The 16814-nt window shown below is 48.6% G+C and overlaps 1 protein-coding gene across 3 annotated transcripts in view; it reads right to left on the reverse strand.

The window, feature by feature from the left end:
* SLC2A9 (solute carrier family 2 member 9) overlaps positions 1-16814 on the reverse strand; it is a 240673-nt gene that overhangs the window by 131492 nt on the left and 92367 nt on the right. For all 3 annotated transcript variants that reach the window (XM_055385499.2, XM_019025258.4, XM_004038433.5), the window contains exon 7: positions 8250-8437. In XM_055385499.2, the coding sequence (XP_055241474.2) occupies positions 8250-8437 (188 nt within the window). The remainder of the gene's footprint in view (positions 1-8249; positions 8438-16814) is intronic.

Genomic DNA, 16814 nt, shown 5'->3' on the forward strand with positions numbered 1-16814 from the left:
TTGGGGGAGCGGGGAGGGAGAGCATTAGGAGATATACCTAATGTTAAATGATGAGTTAATGGGTGCAGCCACCAACATGGCACATGTATACATATGTAACAAACCTGCATGTTGTGCACATGTACCCTAAAACTTAAAGTATAATAATAATTAAAAAAAAAGAAAAGAAGAGCATCTGACAGTGGCACATATGCCATGGTAGGAATGCACCTCTGGGTCTCTTTTCAGCCTCCTTCTTGTGAGATGGGGCTTTGAAGAACTGTGCAGGTGGCGGGTGTGGGGGTAAGGGCAGCAGGAAAGAATTTGGGTCTTCTCAAGTCCCTGCCTCTAATGCCCTGAAGCTCTCATTCTTAACTCACGTCACAGTGTTTTAGAGACAAAGTGTAACATACATAATCATTTTTGCCCCCTCCACAGTTGGGCATGCCTAAGGATGCCCAACACGTCTAAGACAGCAGCATGTCTAAGTATCAGTCAAGGGTCCATAAAAGTAAACACCCCATTTACTTTTGCCTAGAACAAGGTGATGCTGACAAAGAGTATGGGTTTAATTTATGCTTTCTGGATGTGGTGAGCAGAACAACAGCCCCCCTGCTCTCAAAATGTTCACATGCTAATCCTGGGAACCCCAGAATATCTTACTTTACATGGCCAAAGGGACTTTGCAGATATGTTAAGTTCAGAATCTTGACATGGGGAAGTTATCCTGGATTATCTGGGTGAGCTGTAAATGTAATCACCAGGGTCCTTAAAGAGGGAGTCAGGAGGATCAAATTCAGAGAGAAGACGTAAGGATGGAAGCAGAGGTCAGAGAGGAAGAAATATTTGAAAATGCCATGCTGCTGACGCAGATGCAGAAAGGGGCCACAAGCCGAGAGATGCAGGTGCCACCTAGAAGTTGGGAATGTCAAGGAAGTGGATGATCCCTCTGGAGTCTCCAGAAGGAATGTGGCCTTGCCAACACCTTGATTTTAGGACTTCTGGCCTCCAGAACTGTAACATAATAAATTGGTGTGGTTTTAAGCCACCATGTGGGTGGGGCTCCTTCAACAAAATAATAGCTAAGCTATTGTAGTAATTTGCTACAGAAGCAATAGAAAACTAATATATACTGGATAAAGATATAATTAATATATTTTATGCATTTATGCATTTCCTGTGTGTGTGTTTGTGTGTGTGTGTGTGTGTGTGTGAGAGAGAGAGACAGAGAGAGACAGAGAGAGAGAGAGAGAGAGAAACAGATAGAGAGAGATAAAGAGAGAAACAGAGAGAGTTGTAAAAACAGAGGTGGCCGCCACAGACAAATGGTGATGTATAGGATCTATCTTGAAGTACAGAAGACAGAGAAGACCTTGCCCATTTATTAAACACTGTGTTCCAGGAACTGTGCCGATGCCTCACCTACTGTTTCCAGGGACCTCCTTTCCCTTCTATTTCCTGTTTCCATTTGGGGAGCATCCACTAGGGAACATACCTCCCTCTCAACCCAAGGGACAGGGAGGTAGGGAGTGCCCTCTTGCATCCCCTGGGCTCTTTCTGTACCTGCCTCCTGCAGGAAGCTGGAGACCTGTCTGCAGCCTCCACCCAAGGAGGGGCTTGCCCTGTAGAGGGGTCTGGGGTGGCTCCTTCTGCCTGTGGCTGGGTCTAGCATCTTAAAGCTAGAGGTGCTGAACTAACTGCCACTTATGAAGCCATGCTGGCTAATCCAGCTCCACTCAAAATAGAGCTAACATTTTCATCCCCATCTGGTTCTTGTGCCTCTCTCTGTCTCCCCCTCTCTAACCTGTTCTGAATTTCAGAGAAGAAGGGGGCTTATCTATTGTAAATCCCCAAACCTATCCCCTACATGACTTAACTGCATTCCCAGCACAGCCCAGTGAGGGAGCTATCACTGCTCCATTTAACAGATGTGAAACCGAGGCTCAGCCAGGTAAGGGTGACCCAGCTATGAGTGGCAGAGCTGAGATCGAGCCCTGGTCATCCCAAACATTTCTACTGTCCTCTGCTACCTCTGGGTGAGGAGGAATCTGCTTTCCTTCCAGAGATGCTAGGGGAGGGTGCTAAGTCCTATGGAGCAGGGCAAGTGGAATCACCCGAGAGGTGAGAGGAAATGGGGGCACCAGGGATGAATCACTACCGGCAGCTGCCAAGCAAAGCAAGACCCTCTCCACCAAGGGCAGGCTGTGTGCTTCACGGCAATGTATGGAAGCCCACTCTCTCTCAGCAGAGCTGCTTCATCCACAGCCCCAAGCAAATGTCAGCTCCCATTCTCATCAGACTTTGCTTCAGCTTGGCAGTGGAGGCAGAGGAATGAGCTGACTCTCCCACGTCTCTCACTGGGACCAGTTGCGCCCCGACTACAGCTGCGCACCTTACGCTTCACAAAACAGGACCTGTGAGTCGCTCACTGGCCTTGAAGGGCTAGCTGGGCTTGAAGCTCTGGCCCCTGGTGGTTGAAATCTCCAAGGCAGGGCAATTGACCATCTAACATCCCCTCTCTGTGAGCTCCTATTCTTTGGAGGGATGGGAGTCTGTGGGCTGGACAGAAGGGATTTGACCCCAGCAATTGCTATGGTGATGAGAACGTGAATGCAGATCTCAACCACCCCGGCCTTGCTTTATATCCTTAGAGCACATGTTAGCATGAAACTGGACGGCGTATCTAGATGCCCAACAGCCGGTCCATGCTCAGTAAAAGGCTGCTTCCTTCTCTGACCTCCACTGTCTTTCTTTATAAAAATCCAGAAGCATACAAAGTAAGGACTCAAATTTTAAGAGTGGCCAGAAAATGCTTGCTTTTAAAAGCTTTTCTAAGAGTGCTGGATCACCCAGTCTTGCTTCTCATCTCACGGATAAAAATCTAACCTCACACTGACCTAGCCATTAGCTCAATGAATGATACCACCTTTCTGGCCTGGTCTCCTTTGAACTCTGACATGAGTGATTGAGGCTCAGAGGGGTGAAGTGTCTCACCCAGGGCTACACAGCTGGGAAGTCAGAGGATGTGGGCTGGAACCATAGCCTCCCTGGTGGTCTCAGTGTGGGGCTCCTTCAACAAAATAATAGCTAAGATTATGGAGCACCACCTATGTGAATGACCCCGTGCTGAACTTATTTATTTATTTGAGACAGAGTTTCGCTCTTGTTGCCCAGGCTGGAGTGCAATGGCGCGATCTCAGCTCATTGCAACCTCTGCCTCCCGAGTTCAAGCGATTCTCCTGCCTCAGCCTCCTGAGTATCTGGGATTACAGGCATGTGCCACCACGTCCAGCTAATTTTCTATTTTTAGTAGAGACTCGTTTCTCCATATTGGTCAGGCTGATCTTGAACTCCGACCTCAAGTAATCTGCCCACCCCAGGCTCCCAAAGTGCTGGGATTACAGGTGTGAGCCACCATGCCCGGCTGCTGAACTTAAAATGCATCCTTTCATCTATCTTCACCACCACTTTACAGCTGGGGAAACTGAGGCACGGAGGAGTCATGACAACTTGTCCAAGATCCCATAACTCAAAAGTTCAATGTTGCAAGCTGCATGCAGGCAGATGACCCCAAGCCTGGCAATCTTGACCACAGTTCAGGGTGGCCACATGGAGGGTGTCTTCTCAGCTTTCTCCCTATTCATCAGGACATAGCGAATTGCTGCAGTGAGATGGTCTCCACTTTTATGATTACAGAACATTTTAGATTCTTCCAACTTGATCTAGGAAGTGATTTCAGGAGAATCTTTTCAAAACCAAAGTTATTAATAAATGCTTCTGAAATTGTAATTTGAGATTTTGTACAAAACTTGATTTGGGCTCCAGAGCTCCTAATGATGGTTCAACAAATCAGATGGACCTTCATGTGGTTCCAGGCCAAAAGAGGGGGAAAGTACCACAGTTTTCTGTAAACACATCTAAAGTTTTCATGTCTGCTTCCCCTTGTTCCTCCCAGTCACCTCCCTTCCCTCCCTTCTACTCAACTGTTTAGAGAAAGCGTAAGAAATCTGGGACTCTCTTAGGCACTAAGGTGACAGCAGACAACACAGGTCCTCGTCTACCCTAGAAGACCTCTTAGTCTAGCAAGGAAGGGAGGAGTACACAACCATTTCCCAACTAAGTGGTTAGAGGAACACACCAGGAACCCTGCAATGCATGGGTATCCCACCAAGTGCAAAGACCCAGGCAGCAGTCCACCGCCGGTGAGCACCCAGAACCAATGTCACCAGGCCCATATGGCTCATTCACAGCTGGCACTCTGATCCTCTTTGCTCTTCTTTTACATCTATTTCTAACACACTTGGGTGTCTTGTTTCCCAACCAAGACTGCATATCAGGAAGCAGCAGATTTTGAAACTGCATGGCATTGAGAGAGGAGAAAACAATGCTAGAAACAGTCGTGCTGATGACAGCAAGGTTGGGAGGAGATTCAGGCAAGCTGAGCAGCTGCCACCTGTGAGATATTTTACATAATTCCACAGATTCCTCACAGCAGTTGTGCAAACTGAGTATTATCATCCCCATTTTTCAGGATGGGAGACTGAGGCCCAGGGAAGTGACTATGATTGGCTTCTGTGTTTAAGAAAGAAGGAATCCCAAGGAAGGAAGGGTCATCCCAAGTAGATAAGAGAACCACCATGACCCTGGGCATTCTGGAAGATAAGGGAAGGTTCAAGAAAATGAAGGCTTCCCCACACTGGGCTTGACAATTTGTATTGATCCAATTTTCAGCCCAAGAACTCCCTATCTCCTGCCCTCGTCTCCTTTTCTCCCCCAGACACTCAGGTGCCCACCATGTGGCATGGGCTGCTCTGGTGCTGGAGACACAGGGTTGATAAGATGCAGCCTCCATCTTCCAGGATGGAGACCCACTAATAGCTCTCTCCAGGTGAGGGGAGCACAGTGGAGGGGCAGGAACTGCTGTGGCCACCCCAGCAATGGGGACGGGGATGGGCCTAAAGCCAGGAGCCTCTTTCACACTGGCAACAGACTGACACTCACACTGAAGCCTGGTTTTCATGCCGAGGACAAACTGCACGAAAGGAAGGCAGCTGCCTAAAATAAGTCACTTTAAGCGACAGGTATAATTTTAGAGAATGGAATTTGAAAGCTTATTGTGTGAGGCAGGGGGAAAAAAATCCAACACCAAAAAGGTATTTAGAAATAAATAAATAAATGTTGGTTATCCCAACTTTTGAATAATTTCTTTTTTCCTTTTTTTTTTTTTTTTTTTTTTGTGATGGAGTCTTGCTCTGTTTCCCAGGCTGGGGTGTAGTGGTGCGATCTTGGCTCACTGTAGCCTCCGCCTCCCAGGTTCCAGTGATTCTCCTGCCTCAGCCTCCAGAGTAGCTGGGACTACAGGTGCCTGCCACCATGCCTGGCTAATTTTTATATTTAGTAGAGATGGGGTTTCACCATGTTGGCCAGGATGGTCTCAAACTCCTGACCTCAGGTGATCCGCCTGCCTCAGCCTCCCAAAGTGCTGGGATTACAGGCACAAGACACTGCACCCAGCAAAATTTTGAGTGACTTCTAAAGTACGTGAAAAACATTCATCAGCTCCTTAGCATAAATATACTGAGCCATCTGTGACGTTTGCTTGATACAGAGGTTCTCAGCCAGGGGCAATTTTGCTCCCATGGGATGTTTGGCAGTGTCTGGAGCCATTTTTGGTTGTCACAGCTGGTGGGGCAGATGGTGCTACTGGTACCTAATGGGAAGAGGCCAGGGAGGCTGCTGAATAGCCTAGGCACACAGCACAGCCCTATGACAATGAATTTTCCAGCTCAAAATGTACACAGTTATGAGGCTGAGAAATGCAAGTTTGGTACAAAGTGCCTGGGTGGGCTGTCCAGGGAGTGCACCCAACACCAGCAGGTGTGACTTTGTCTGTGCAGGCACCACCCCTGGGACCTTGGGCAACGCCTGACCCTCTGTGAGTCACACGTTCTTCATCTAGAAAATGGGGACAATACCACTTACCCTGTGGGGCTGTTTGGGGCTTGAATAAGATGACAAACACAGAGATGCCTGGCAGTATTTACAGATGTCTCCAGTGACATGTCATGTCCCCCAAATAATGTCTGGGAAAATGAAGAAGACAAAGCAAGTCTTCCAAGGCAGCTGAAGTTTTGGATCCCAGGGGTGGTGCCTGCACAGAAAAAGTCACACCTGCTGGCGCTGGTAGCTCTCTTTGTCCCGTGAATTTGGATGACAAGGCAGCAGGTACAGGGGAGAGCTGGACCACAGCGTGGCTGTGATGCTGGCATTTGCCACTAAACAGCATGGGTCTCTCTGTATGTAACACGGAAGAAGACTTGTCCCCATGGCTGCCTAGGGATGGCCTGGGGACACAGCCTGAGTGACATGCATGGGGGTGCTCTGAGGGGGACCTTGGGGCCAGATAGCTAGGGCTCAAATCCTTTTACTATTCCTCGCTGTTTGACCTTGGAAAAGTTTCTTTATGTCTTTGGGCCTAACAGTGCGGCCTAACTCACAGGGCAGCCATGGGGACAGCTCCTGGCCCACTCTGAGTGCTACATGCATGTGCACTTGATGAGGTTTGCAGCCCAGTAGGTGGAGGCCAAGCGACGGGGAGCAGCTGGCCCGGGTTTCTCACTGCAGGTTTGTGTTCCACTGAGATGGGAAGCCAGGCCTCTGACTCTTGGTCCAGAGCTCTGCTCCAGGTCAGGTAAAGCACGCTCAGCTGGAAATATTATCCCGACTTAAAGATTGAAGATCATCAACACGGGAGGGCAGAACACTCTGAGGATGGGGCCTCATGACTGCTGGCTTTGGGAGCAGCTGAGATTTTTTTTCATCAGGTGCTTAGTCAGCGCGGCTTGCAGGTACACCATAGAGGAATTTATGAAGTTATACGGGGGATGCAAATGGGAAGATGATGTCCCTGTGGAGAATTGAATTCTGTTTAGAACTGATGGTTCTCAAGGTAAATGCCTCATTCACTACGGGTTCCATATTCGGTCTTTAAGGCTTCAGGTGTTAGCTTGAAGAAACAATTCACTTCCCCTCTCTACTCTCTGAGAACAAGGAGCGCCTCCTTGAGACTGTCTGGCACAACCTCGGTCTCGTCAACAGGAAGAGACAACAGGACTCTCCCAGGATCACTCAGTTAATGTAGATACAGCCACTGACCCAGGCGCCTGCTCAGTCTGGTGACTTTAACCAGACCAAGGAGAAAGGTAAAAGCAAGAAGCAAGGTGATCTCATTTCATCCCAGTGTTTCCGAAAATAGAACCAACAGTTGTTGAAAGGAGGTGGAACAACACTGTGGTTGTAGATTTCTATGCTGCTGTTTTTCCTTCTCTGGACAGGAATGACTCCCCTTCACTTCACCTTCCCTAGACACCCCCAAATGCCCTCCCTGCCCTCCTTTGGGGGTGCTGGTCTCACGCTTATTTAGTATAAATGCAAGCTGTCTTACCTGGGGCCCTTTGGAAGGGTGCTGGCGGGTGCCCCTTCTCCTTCCCTCTGGGTTCAGCCAGTCTCCTCCCAAGTGACACGAGTGACCTCAGAGGCAGTTTGGATGCTTTATGCAAGAATCTCCTCTACACTCCCCTGCCAAGTGGTTGGCCAGCCTATTTGCACACTTCCATAGATGGGGAGATCACCACCCCTACAGGCAACCCACTCCATTTGTCAGAAGCAACAGTAACAGTAAAGATCCAGACTCTGCCTCCCTAAGTCTCCAACCGGGAATTCCACCTTCGAGTGCCCTCAAGGGAGAGGAGACTGCTGTGAACATCCAAGCATCTGGGGAACCTCATGGAGAGACCTCCTCAGACTTCCCTGCCTGCAGCAGCTCAAGCCCCAGAACATTTCTTACTTAAAGCCTTGAGGTTTTTTTCAAGCCAAAGTTGTGAGTTGAAGACAGCCCAGTCAAGAGTACTTTTATGAAAATCATCTGAATGTCTCTCACTTCTGACTTCCTAATATCAATTTTTTAAAGAAATATGACTTTTAGATATGTCTAGGAATAATTAGTGATAGCATTTATTATAGGATATCTCTGTGGCTAGCAGCTGAACTGAACACTTTGCATGGATTGTGTCTTTCCATATTATATGATCCCATTTTACAGATGAGGAAACTGAGGATCAGTCAAGTTACATGGTTGCCTAACAGCATAGAGTTTGTGGCAATGACAGAACTGAGATTTGAACCTGGGCGTCCGGGGCCCAAGCCCTGAACCTCCCCACCCTCTGATCCCTCCAGTCATGCAAGGATGCCCACCGGGCCCCAGGACTCACTGCATTGAGGCCACAGAGCTGGTAGCAGGCCATGGTGACAATCACAGTGACCACCTGCCAGCGGACGTAGGGAGCTCTCAGCAGCTCCAGCACGGACACCAGGTGGATGCTCCTCTGCACGCGGCTCTCAGCCAGGACCTCCTGTACCTCTTGGGAAACGTCTGCTTTACCCAAGAACGTCTGGAAGGCTGCAAACAGAGGCACACATGGACTTTCAGCAGGGATTAGAGTGTCCATCATGTCTAATGCTGGGCCCTGCAGGGACGGGTCCCACCTCCTAGCCACACACCTTAGCTGGGGGCGGAACTTGGCAGGGGCCTTTGAAACTATGGAGTCCAAAGCCCTTGTTTAAAAATGGGAAAACAGAGGCCCAGAGAGATGCCATGATTTGCCCAACATCACCCAGCTGGCTGGGAGAAAAGCTGAGAACGTGGGTCTCTTGACTGTCCGCAACGCAAGGCAGAGCACACCCAGAGTTCAAACCCGTCTATAACATTGGGCAGTTGTGTCCCTGTTCATCTTTTGTTATCATTCCTGCCTCCAACGGCTGTTGTAATAATTGCATGATATCATATACATTCAACCATGGCTCGGAGCTTCCCACACTGGAGTTCATTTGCTGAATATTCACTAAGCGCCTCCTGTTTGCCTGGCTCATGAGTTCATCCTCATTGCAGGTGTCTGGAGACCAGTAGGATGTCACTTGGCCAGGATGCCCTGCAGTCCATGCTATCGTGAAAAGAAGGATTGAGCTTAATGACTGCAAGCCCCTTCCATGTGATCCTCTGAAATACAAGAAAACTTGAGTGGAAATAGTCCTAAAGAGTGAATCTTACCAGGACTCAAACCCACCCTCATGATTTATGCCTTTTCCATGTTGAACACTGCAAACTTCCAGCCTCAGAGAACCCATCATTTTTTTTTTAAATGAAGACCTTAATTGTGCAAACCTCTATGAATGTGTGCTTGAAGGTGGGCTGACTGATTAGATCCCTGAAAGCACAATAATCAGATCATGGGGTGCACTTTTGGACACAGATTTCAATGCTCAGTGCTCTGATCTTTCTTCCTCCCACAGGGAAGGGTGGCTATTGTGATGGCTCCTGCGGACAGTCCATTCCAGACACAGCAGGCAGCATCCCTAAAACATGGCTCCGCCCCTCAGGGCATGTGAAAATGCTCTCCTTAAGCAAATGCCATTAAACTTGCTCCAGATTCTCCAAGAAGCAAGAACCCTTCCGAAGGCTTTGGAGTGTTATTTCCAGCAGGATACTAAAAACTGCTTCAGAATATCTTTTTTTATGAACTATAAGTTAATGCTCTCCCCAGCATTTATTAAGGGTAAATGAGAAAAGCAGCTGAATGAGCAATGTTTCTGTTTCATGCATTAAGTATAATATTTCTACTATTTCCTCAAAGTTCAAAATGCAACATCTATGTGATAAAGTAACTCTAGACTTCTGGGGTAGAAAACTATTTCTTTCCTTCATGACATACATATTTTCTATTATAAAATAAGGATAACTTCATAACCTATGTTTTTTTTCTCTTTTCACCATGGCTGCCAGGAAGCTCTAAGACAAATGCAATGTTTAGCCCTTAACACAATTTCCTGAAACAAAAAATCTCTCTTCTTTCTCTTAAAATTTCCTATCTTCCAGCTCCATCCATGTCCCTGCAAAGGACATGATGTCATTCCTTTTTATGGATTCATAGTATTCCATGGTGTATATGTACCACATTTTCTTTATCCAGTCTATCATTGATGGGCATTTGGGTTGATTCCATGTCATTGCTACTGTGAACAGTGCTCAGCAAACTAACGCAGGAACAGAAAACCGAACACCACATGTTCTCACTTATAAATGGCAGCTGAACAATGAGACCACATGGTCACAGGGAGGGGAACAACACACACCAGAGCCCGTTGGGGGGTGCGGTGGGGGGAGGGAGAGCAGTAGAAAAAATAGCTAATGCATGCAGGGCTTAATACCTAGGTGATGGGTTGATAGGTGCAGCAAACCACTATGGCGCATGTTGACCTATGTAACAAACCTGCCCATCCTGCACATGTATCCTGGAACTTAAAAATTAAAATTTAAAAAAAAATTCTGATCTTTTCTTAAAGCTTCAATTTAACCTTCCTATTGTATATATGTTCATAAAGTGGGTGATACTGTTTCAGAGTGACCCCCAGCCTATGAATGAGCAAGGAGGCAGTCCAAGGGCCCAGCCATTTCTGCCCAGTGGGGGACCTCCTGCAATGCATGAGTTTCTCCAGAGCTCTCCCCTGGACTTGCCGAGACTTTGCCAGGGGCACTGTGGCCTGATAGCTCCTCCTGCCCAGTTCTTCTCCCATCCTTGTCACTTTCCATGTGTTATTCTCCATTGAAACTTCTGCACTCCTAACTCGTTCTCAGACCTGCTTCCAGGAGAACCCAAACCTGCACCAAGGACTTACCTGCCGGCGCCTCCCACACCCTTCAGCCCATGCCTCTTCAGTGCCCTGCAGGACCCTGGCGCAAGCTCGCCAGCCTTCTATTTCCCTAACTGCCAGGTAAGCCCGCCCCCCACCCCTCCATGACTCCCTCACTATTTTCAATCACTCCTAACAACGGCCTGTTGGGATTTGGGCTTGGAGTCCTCCCTATTCCACATGCACCCTTTCTGGCTGAGGGCTCACAGATATTCTTTTGAAAATAACAAACATAGAAGACTGAGCTAGAGTCCTGAGGGGGCACCAAGGAGGGGGCATTTCAGGCTGCCAGAGAAGGCAGGGGCACTCTGGGCAGGAAGCAGAAGGATGGAAAGTTGCCTCCTATTCCTGGCACTAGGGAAAAGCAAGAGACATTCTGTAAGGTACATGGATGTGCTTTGGTCAAGGAATAGGCCGAGGCGAACATCCAGGCCAGAATGACTCAGTGAGTTTAGGTGCACAGGTGCATACTCCACTTGTTATATAACCTGTTTGTGTAAGTTCATACTTAGCTTGGAGCCACTATTGTTTGGGAAGGTATAACTGCCCTGCTGACACTGTACGGGGGCTCTTGGGCATGGCTCCACATGACTCTTGTGCAGCTGCTGGCACCCAGAGAAAGAGAGAGAGGGATAACCAGAGCCGTCCATCTTGCAGATGGACAGAGGGGAGCCAGGGCAGGGTTCGGCACAGCACGGCATGGCACGGCTCATGCTCGTGCCCAGAGAGAGAAAGAGTTAAGCTGCTGACCCTGAAGGCAAGGGAGAGCTGGCCATGCAGCTGAGCGTGGGAGCAGCCGGCTCAAGCAGCTGAGACAGAACGGATGGTGTACGAGAGCTGCTGATGAGAGAGCTGCTGAGTAAAACCATATTCACCTGCTTACGGCCCCCCGAGTGTTTTTTCAGCTACCTGTCCATCCATCCACCCTCCTTGGGCCTCAGTTGGGGCTGGAACCTGACATATTCATCTGCATATCTGGCTCTTTCCTCAATCTGGAATGTTCTTTTGACCTTTCTGCACCTGGCTACTCACCTCGTTCTTTCAGCCTTATCTCAGATACCTCCAGGAAACCTTCTCTGATGCTTTCCTGGCTGGACGACAAGGGAGGAGCAAGCCGAGGGGGGCCTTGAGTGTTTGCACGGAGATGAAGTTCCTGCCCACAGGTCACAGGGGGTGGCAAGACCTGTAGTTCTGAGAGCCCTGAAGGTGCCAGGCATGGGGCTTGGGAGCTGGGCATATGGTGATTAAAAAAAGAAAAACAACCCAGATTGTCTCATCCTCTGGTCCAGCCTCATTATCTTATGACCAACAAGGAACAAAGACAGAACCTGGTGCTTCAATTTGCTGACGTGTTCCTTGTGTCCCTGTAGCCGGCACTGCATGCCACCCATGTCTCTCCTGCACATGGACAGCTTCCTACACCCAGCACCCGTGCCTCTTTGCCTGCGGCTTTCCCTGGGCACAGGTGTGTGCTCAGCCCTCAGCAGTTAACACCCCCAGGAGCAGCCCTCGGTTAAGACAAAGCTGATGTTAACAGAGGTATACCTAGCTTCCTCGCAGACACCTGAGTGAGTTCTACGCTGTCCCCCAGAGGTGACTGGGTGGGTGGGGTCCCAGTTGCCCACAGCTGACACCTGCTCATTATTGAACCTCAATGCCTCCTCCACTTCCCTGTCCCATTTCCCAGCTGGGGAAGTGATGCTTCCTCAATTGTACCCTCTGCTTTCCTGTCCCATTTCCCAGCTGGAGAAGTGGTGCTTCCTCAATTGAATCCTCCATTTCCCTGTCCCATTTCCCAGCTGGGCAAGTGGTGCTTCCTCGAGTCACCTCTCAAATAAACTTCCCATCTTCAAAACCTTGACTCAGGCTTTGGGGGCACCTGACAACAATCACAAAGTCACCTAAACTGGATGCCTGTGGTCACATAACCCAGACACTGCCTTCCGTGTCTGTTTTGTCTGATCTAGTGACTAAGCCCCTTCAGCGTCTACAGTCCATGTGCTCCTCTCTGCCTGAGCCCAGGCCTGCCTTAGTTCAGGCCTCAGCCTCTCCCCACTGGGCTCATTATCCCCAAGCTAATCCCCAGGAAGATGATCGGGCCACTCTTCTGCACACAAACCTGTGCTGTCTTGCCCCTGCCAGCAGGATCCAGTCCAAATTCTCATCTGCCATGCAGAGCCTCCTCCCACGGTCCCTGTGGCATCTGGAGGCTCCTCCCATCTCTCTTGGCTGCTGCCCTGGAAAAGGCACTCATCCTCCATCCCACATACCCCCATGGCCTTGCCTCTGTGCCCTGCTCGTGCTGTTCCTTGTGTCCAGAACACCCTGCCACTTTGTTGCCTGCCTAAGACATCCTTTTCCGAGGATCCCCTCAGCAGTTACATTTTTTGGAGACCTTCCCTGCCCCCATGATGGGTAATCACTGTTACCCTCTCATCTGGGTCACTCTTGCACCTGTGTCTGTCTCTCTTGGGCACTTTCACTCTTGTCTGGGGCGTTCTGTCTGCACACCTGCTGTGTCCACCCATGGGAGTGCCCCCTGACCAGGGGCCATTTAAGGGATGCTGTGTTACCGTGGAAAGGGGTGGGCCTTGGAGTCGGAGCAACCTGGGCTTCACACCCAGCCCTGTCTCTGCTAAAAGACCCCAGACTAGCTACCTATTCTGCCCGCCCCATGCTTGTTCTTCCATGAAACAGAAATAATAAAACCTACCTATGAGGTTGTTTTGGGGAATAAAATCAATGTGTGTTAAGTGTTGGCACATAATTTGTGTTCACTAAACAATTATTGTTGTTTTATTTCCTCTCTGTTGAGCCTTGCATAGAATGTACATCCAACCCATGTGTTTTGAATGAAATAGTAAAAATCAAGACTTAGGTGACAGGGAAGGAGAAGGAGCATGTTATAAACGCAGAAGCAGGGGCGGGCTGAGCAAACAGGAACAGAGGAAAATTATGCTAGATGTCAACCAAATTGCATCAGCAGGGGGGCCAGTATCTGTTCGGTGTTCTCCCTACTGTTCCGGGCATGGTGTGATTTTCCAATGGCAGGCTCCCCATGGTCCTCAGACACCTTCAGAGCACAGCAGAGTGACAGACACTGATGCATCTGGGGGTGGCCCACATACAACTGCAAGCAGATGAGATGGAGCCCGCCAGCCTCCCTCGGGATCCTCAGAGAGCCACGCTATTAGCACAGGTGCCATCCTGGCCTGGAGACCCCTCCAGGTGTCTGTACACCTGCTGAGCCCACACCTGGGATGCCCCCTGGCAAGAGCCACTTAAGGGACGTTGTGGTACAGTGGGAGAGGGCAGGTCTTGGAGCTGGAGAAACCTGTGCTTCACATTGTCTCAGGGCCAATGGGTGCTCACCAATGCAAACACACATTGTCTTAGGACCAGTGGGTGTTCACCAATGCAAACACACATTGTCTTGGGCCAATTGGTGCTCACCAATGCAAACACACATTGTCTCAGGGCCAATGGGTGCTCACCAATGCAAAGACACATTGTTTCGGGGCCAATGGGTGCTCACCAATGCAAACAAATCCTGGCTGCACCATTTTCCATCTAGTATGATACCAGGTGAAATATTTAATGTTTCCATGCCTGAGTTTCCTTGTCTGTAAAATAAACATAATAGCATTGGTGGTGTAACCAGTGTTCAATGTTGGCACACACAAAGTCCTCAGAACGGTACCTGGCTCTTGACGAGCAAGGAGCATTAGGAATATACGTGCTATCACTGTGGGGTACTTGCTACATTCTCCCTCTCCCTTTCATCTTTAGCCTGGCAGAGGGTATAAAATGCTATAACCTTCTGTTGTGGGTTGAATTGTGTCTTCATAAACATATGCTGAAGTCCTAACCCCTGGTAGCTGTGAATGTGAACTTACTTGGAAATAAGACCTTTGCCAATATAATTAATATGTAAGTTATGAGGAAGTCATACTGTAGGAGGATGGACTCTGGATCCAATATGACTGTTGTCCTTACAAGAGGAGAAGAGACACAGATATATACACACAGGGAAGGCAAGTGTGTGATCACAGAGGAGAGGTTGGAGTGATGCAGCTGCAAGCCAGGGAGCACCAAGGACTGCTGGTCCCCATCGGAAGCCAGGAGAGGGAGCATGGCCCTGCTGGCACCTTGACCTTGGACTTCTGGCCTCCAGAACTGTGAGGGAATCCATTTCTGTTGTTCAATTATTTTTTTTTTTTTTTTTTTACAGAGTTCCATTCTTGTTGCCCAGACTGCAGTGCAGTGGTGCAATCTCCGCTCACTGCAACCTCCGCCTCCCAGATTCAAGTGATTCTTCTGCCTCAGCCTCCCAAGTAGCTGAGATTACAGGCATCCGCCACCACGCCTGACTAATTTTTTGTATTTAGTAGAGATGGGGTTTCACCATGTTGGTCAGGCTGGTCTCGAACTCGTGACCTCAGGTGATCCACCCGCCTTGGCCTCCCAAAGTGCTGGGATTACAGGCGTGAGCCACCGCACCCGACCCCATTTCTATTGTTCTAAGCCACTAACTCACGGCACTTTGTTATGGCAGCAGCCACACTTTGTCACCTCTTTTATCACCTCCTGCTAGAGCAAAGTGCAGAACAACCCGGAGGCCTCTTCCCTCTTGTGATCGGGGGCCCGGGATGAGACAGGCAAAGGGACTTCGCGTGGAGCATAGGGCAATAGCCTCGTATAAGTTCCATGCCCAGAGTGGCACTGAGCTTGTTCTCCCTTACACAGTGCAGGCCTCATGCTTCTAAAAATAGGAGATTTCATCAAAGCATTTATTTTTCAATGACTAATGGAATTTAAGAGGAGGAAGTCATTGGGTTTTTAACTTAGGTTCAGTGTGTTTTTATTACCAACAGCAGTTGGATCCAAGGTAGGGTATGTAACAAGGGGTATAGGAGGAGATATTGGAGCTCCTATTTATAGCTTTATAACGTTTTATTATGGACCGAACCTGGAGCCTTCACATGGCCTATGTGACTGGGGATCAGGGCTCCACCGTGTGGAGAAGCTGACAGGGTGCCTTCGATCTGTCTCTTGAATGACATATTGCTGTTTACTTGTGCAATTTACCAGTTAGCAGATTTGGAAATGGTAGTATTTGGTTTCAATTGAATTAACCCCAATGAATGTACAGCTGGCTTGTAAAGAATCCCCAAAAGCTGAGCATAGTAGTACATGCCTGTATGTAGTTCCAACTAATCTTTCTGGGAGGCTGAGGTGGGAGGACCTCTTGAGCCCAGGAGTTCCAGGCCAGCCTCAGCAACACAGTGAGACCTCATCTCAAGAAAAAAAAAAACAAAAGAAACCACAAATTAAAGGTAAAACTAACAACTCCCACACAAAGAAAGACAGGACAATCAATAGTGGAACCCGCTATCTCCATTTCAGGTGCAAGCCTGCTGCTAACCTCAATGACCATTGACAATACACTGCCTCACAGAGATTTTCAAATTCAAGATGTAGTCAATCTGTTGCTTCAGGATAAAGATGACATTTTAACAGGAGTGAGAAAGTAGCAACCTTTTATAAGAAACTGCTCCACAAAAAGAGATGTGTCTGTCATGTGGTTTGCTAGACAAAGTTATATACACGGATCACCAATAAAAACTCTTGGATCTCAGCTGGGAGCAGTGGCTTTCGCCTGTAATCCCAGCACTTTGGGAGGCCAAGGCAGGCAGATCACCCGAGGTCAGGAGTTTGAGACCAGCCTGGCCAACATGGTGAAACCCCATCTCTACTAAAAATACAAAAAAATTAGCTGGGCGTGGTGGCGGGTGCCTGTTGTCCCAGCTACTCGGGAGGCTGAGGCAGGAGAATCGCTTGAACCCGGGAGGTGGAGGTTGCAGTGAGCCGAAAGTGCATCACTGCACTCCCGCCTGGGTGACAGAGCAAGACTCCTTCTCAAAAGCAAACAAACAAACAAACAAAAAACTCTCGGATCTGCACATTCAAAAAGAAAAACTTGCAAGCAGTTTAAAAAACTTTCCATTTAAAAATATTCCGAATGAAAAGTTTCAGTAGGTTTTGCTAAATGATTATTGTTAAAATATAAAAAGGCAACATCTTACTAC

Source organism: Gorilla gorilla, chromosome 3 (genome assembly GCF_029281585.2).
Source record: "Gorilla gorilla gorilla isolate KB3781 chromosome 3, NHGRI_mGorGor1-v2.1_pri, whole genome shotgun sequence".
Classification (NCBI taxonomy): domain Eukaryota; kingdom Metazoa; phylum Chordata; class Mammalia; order Primates; family Hominidae; genus Gorilla; species Gorilla gorilla.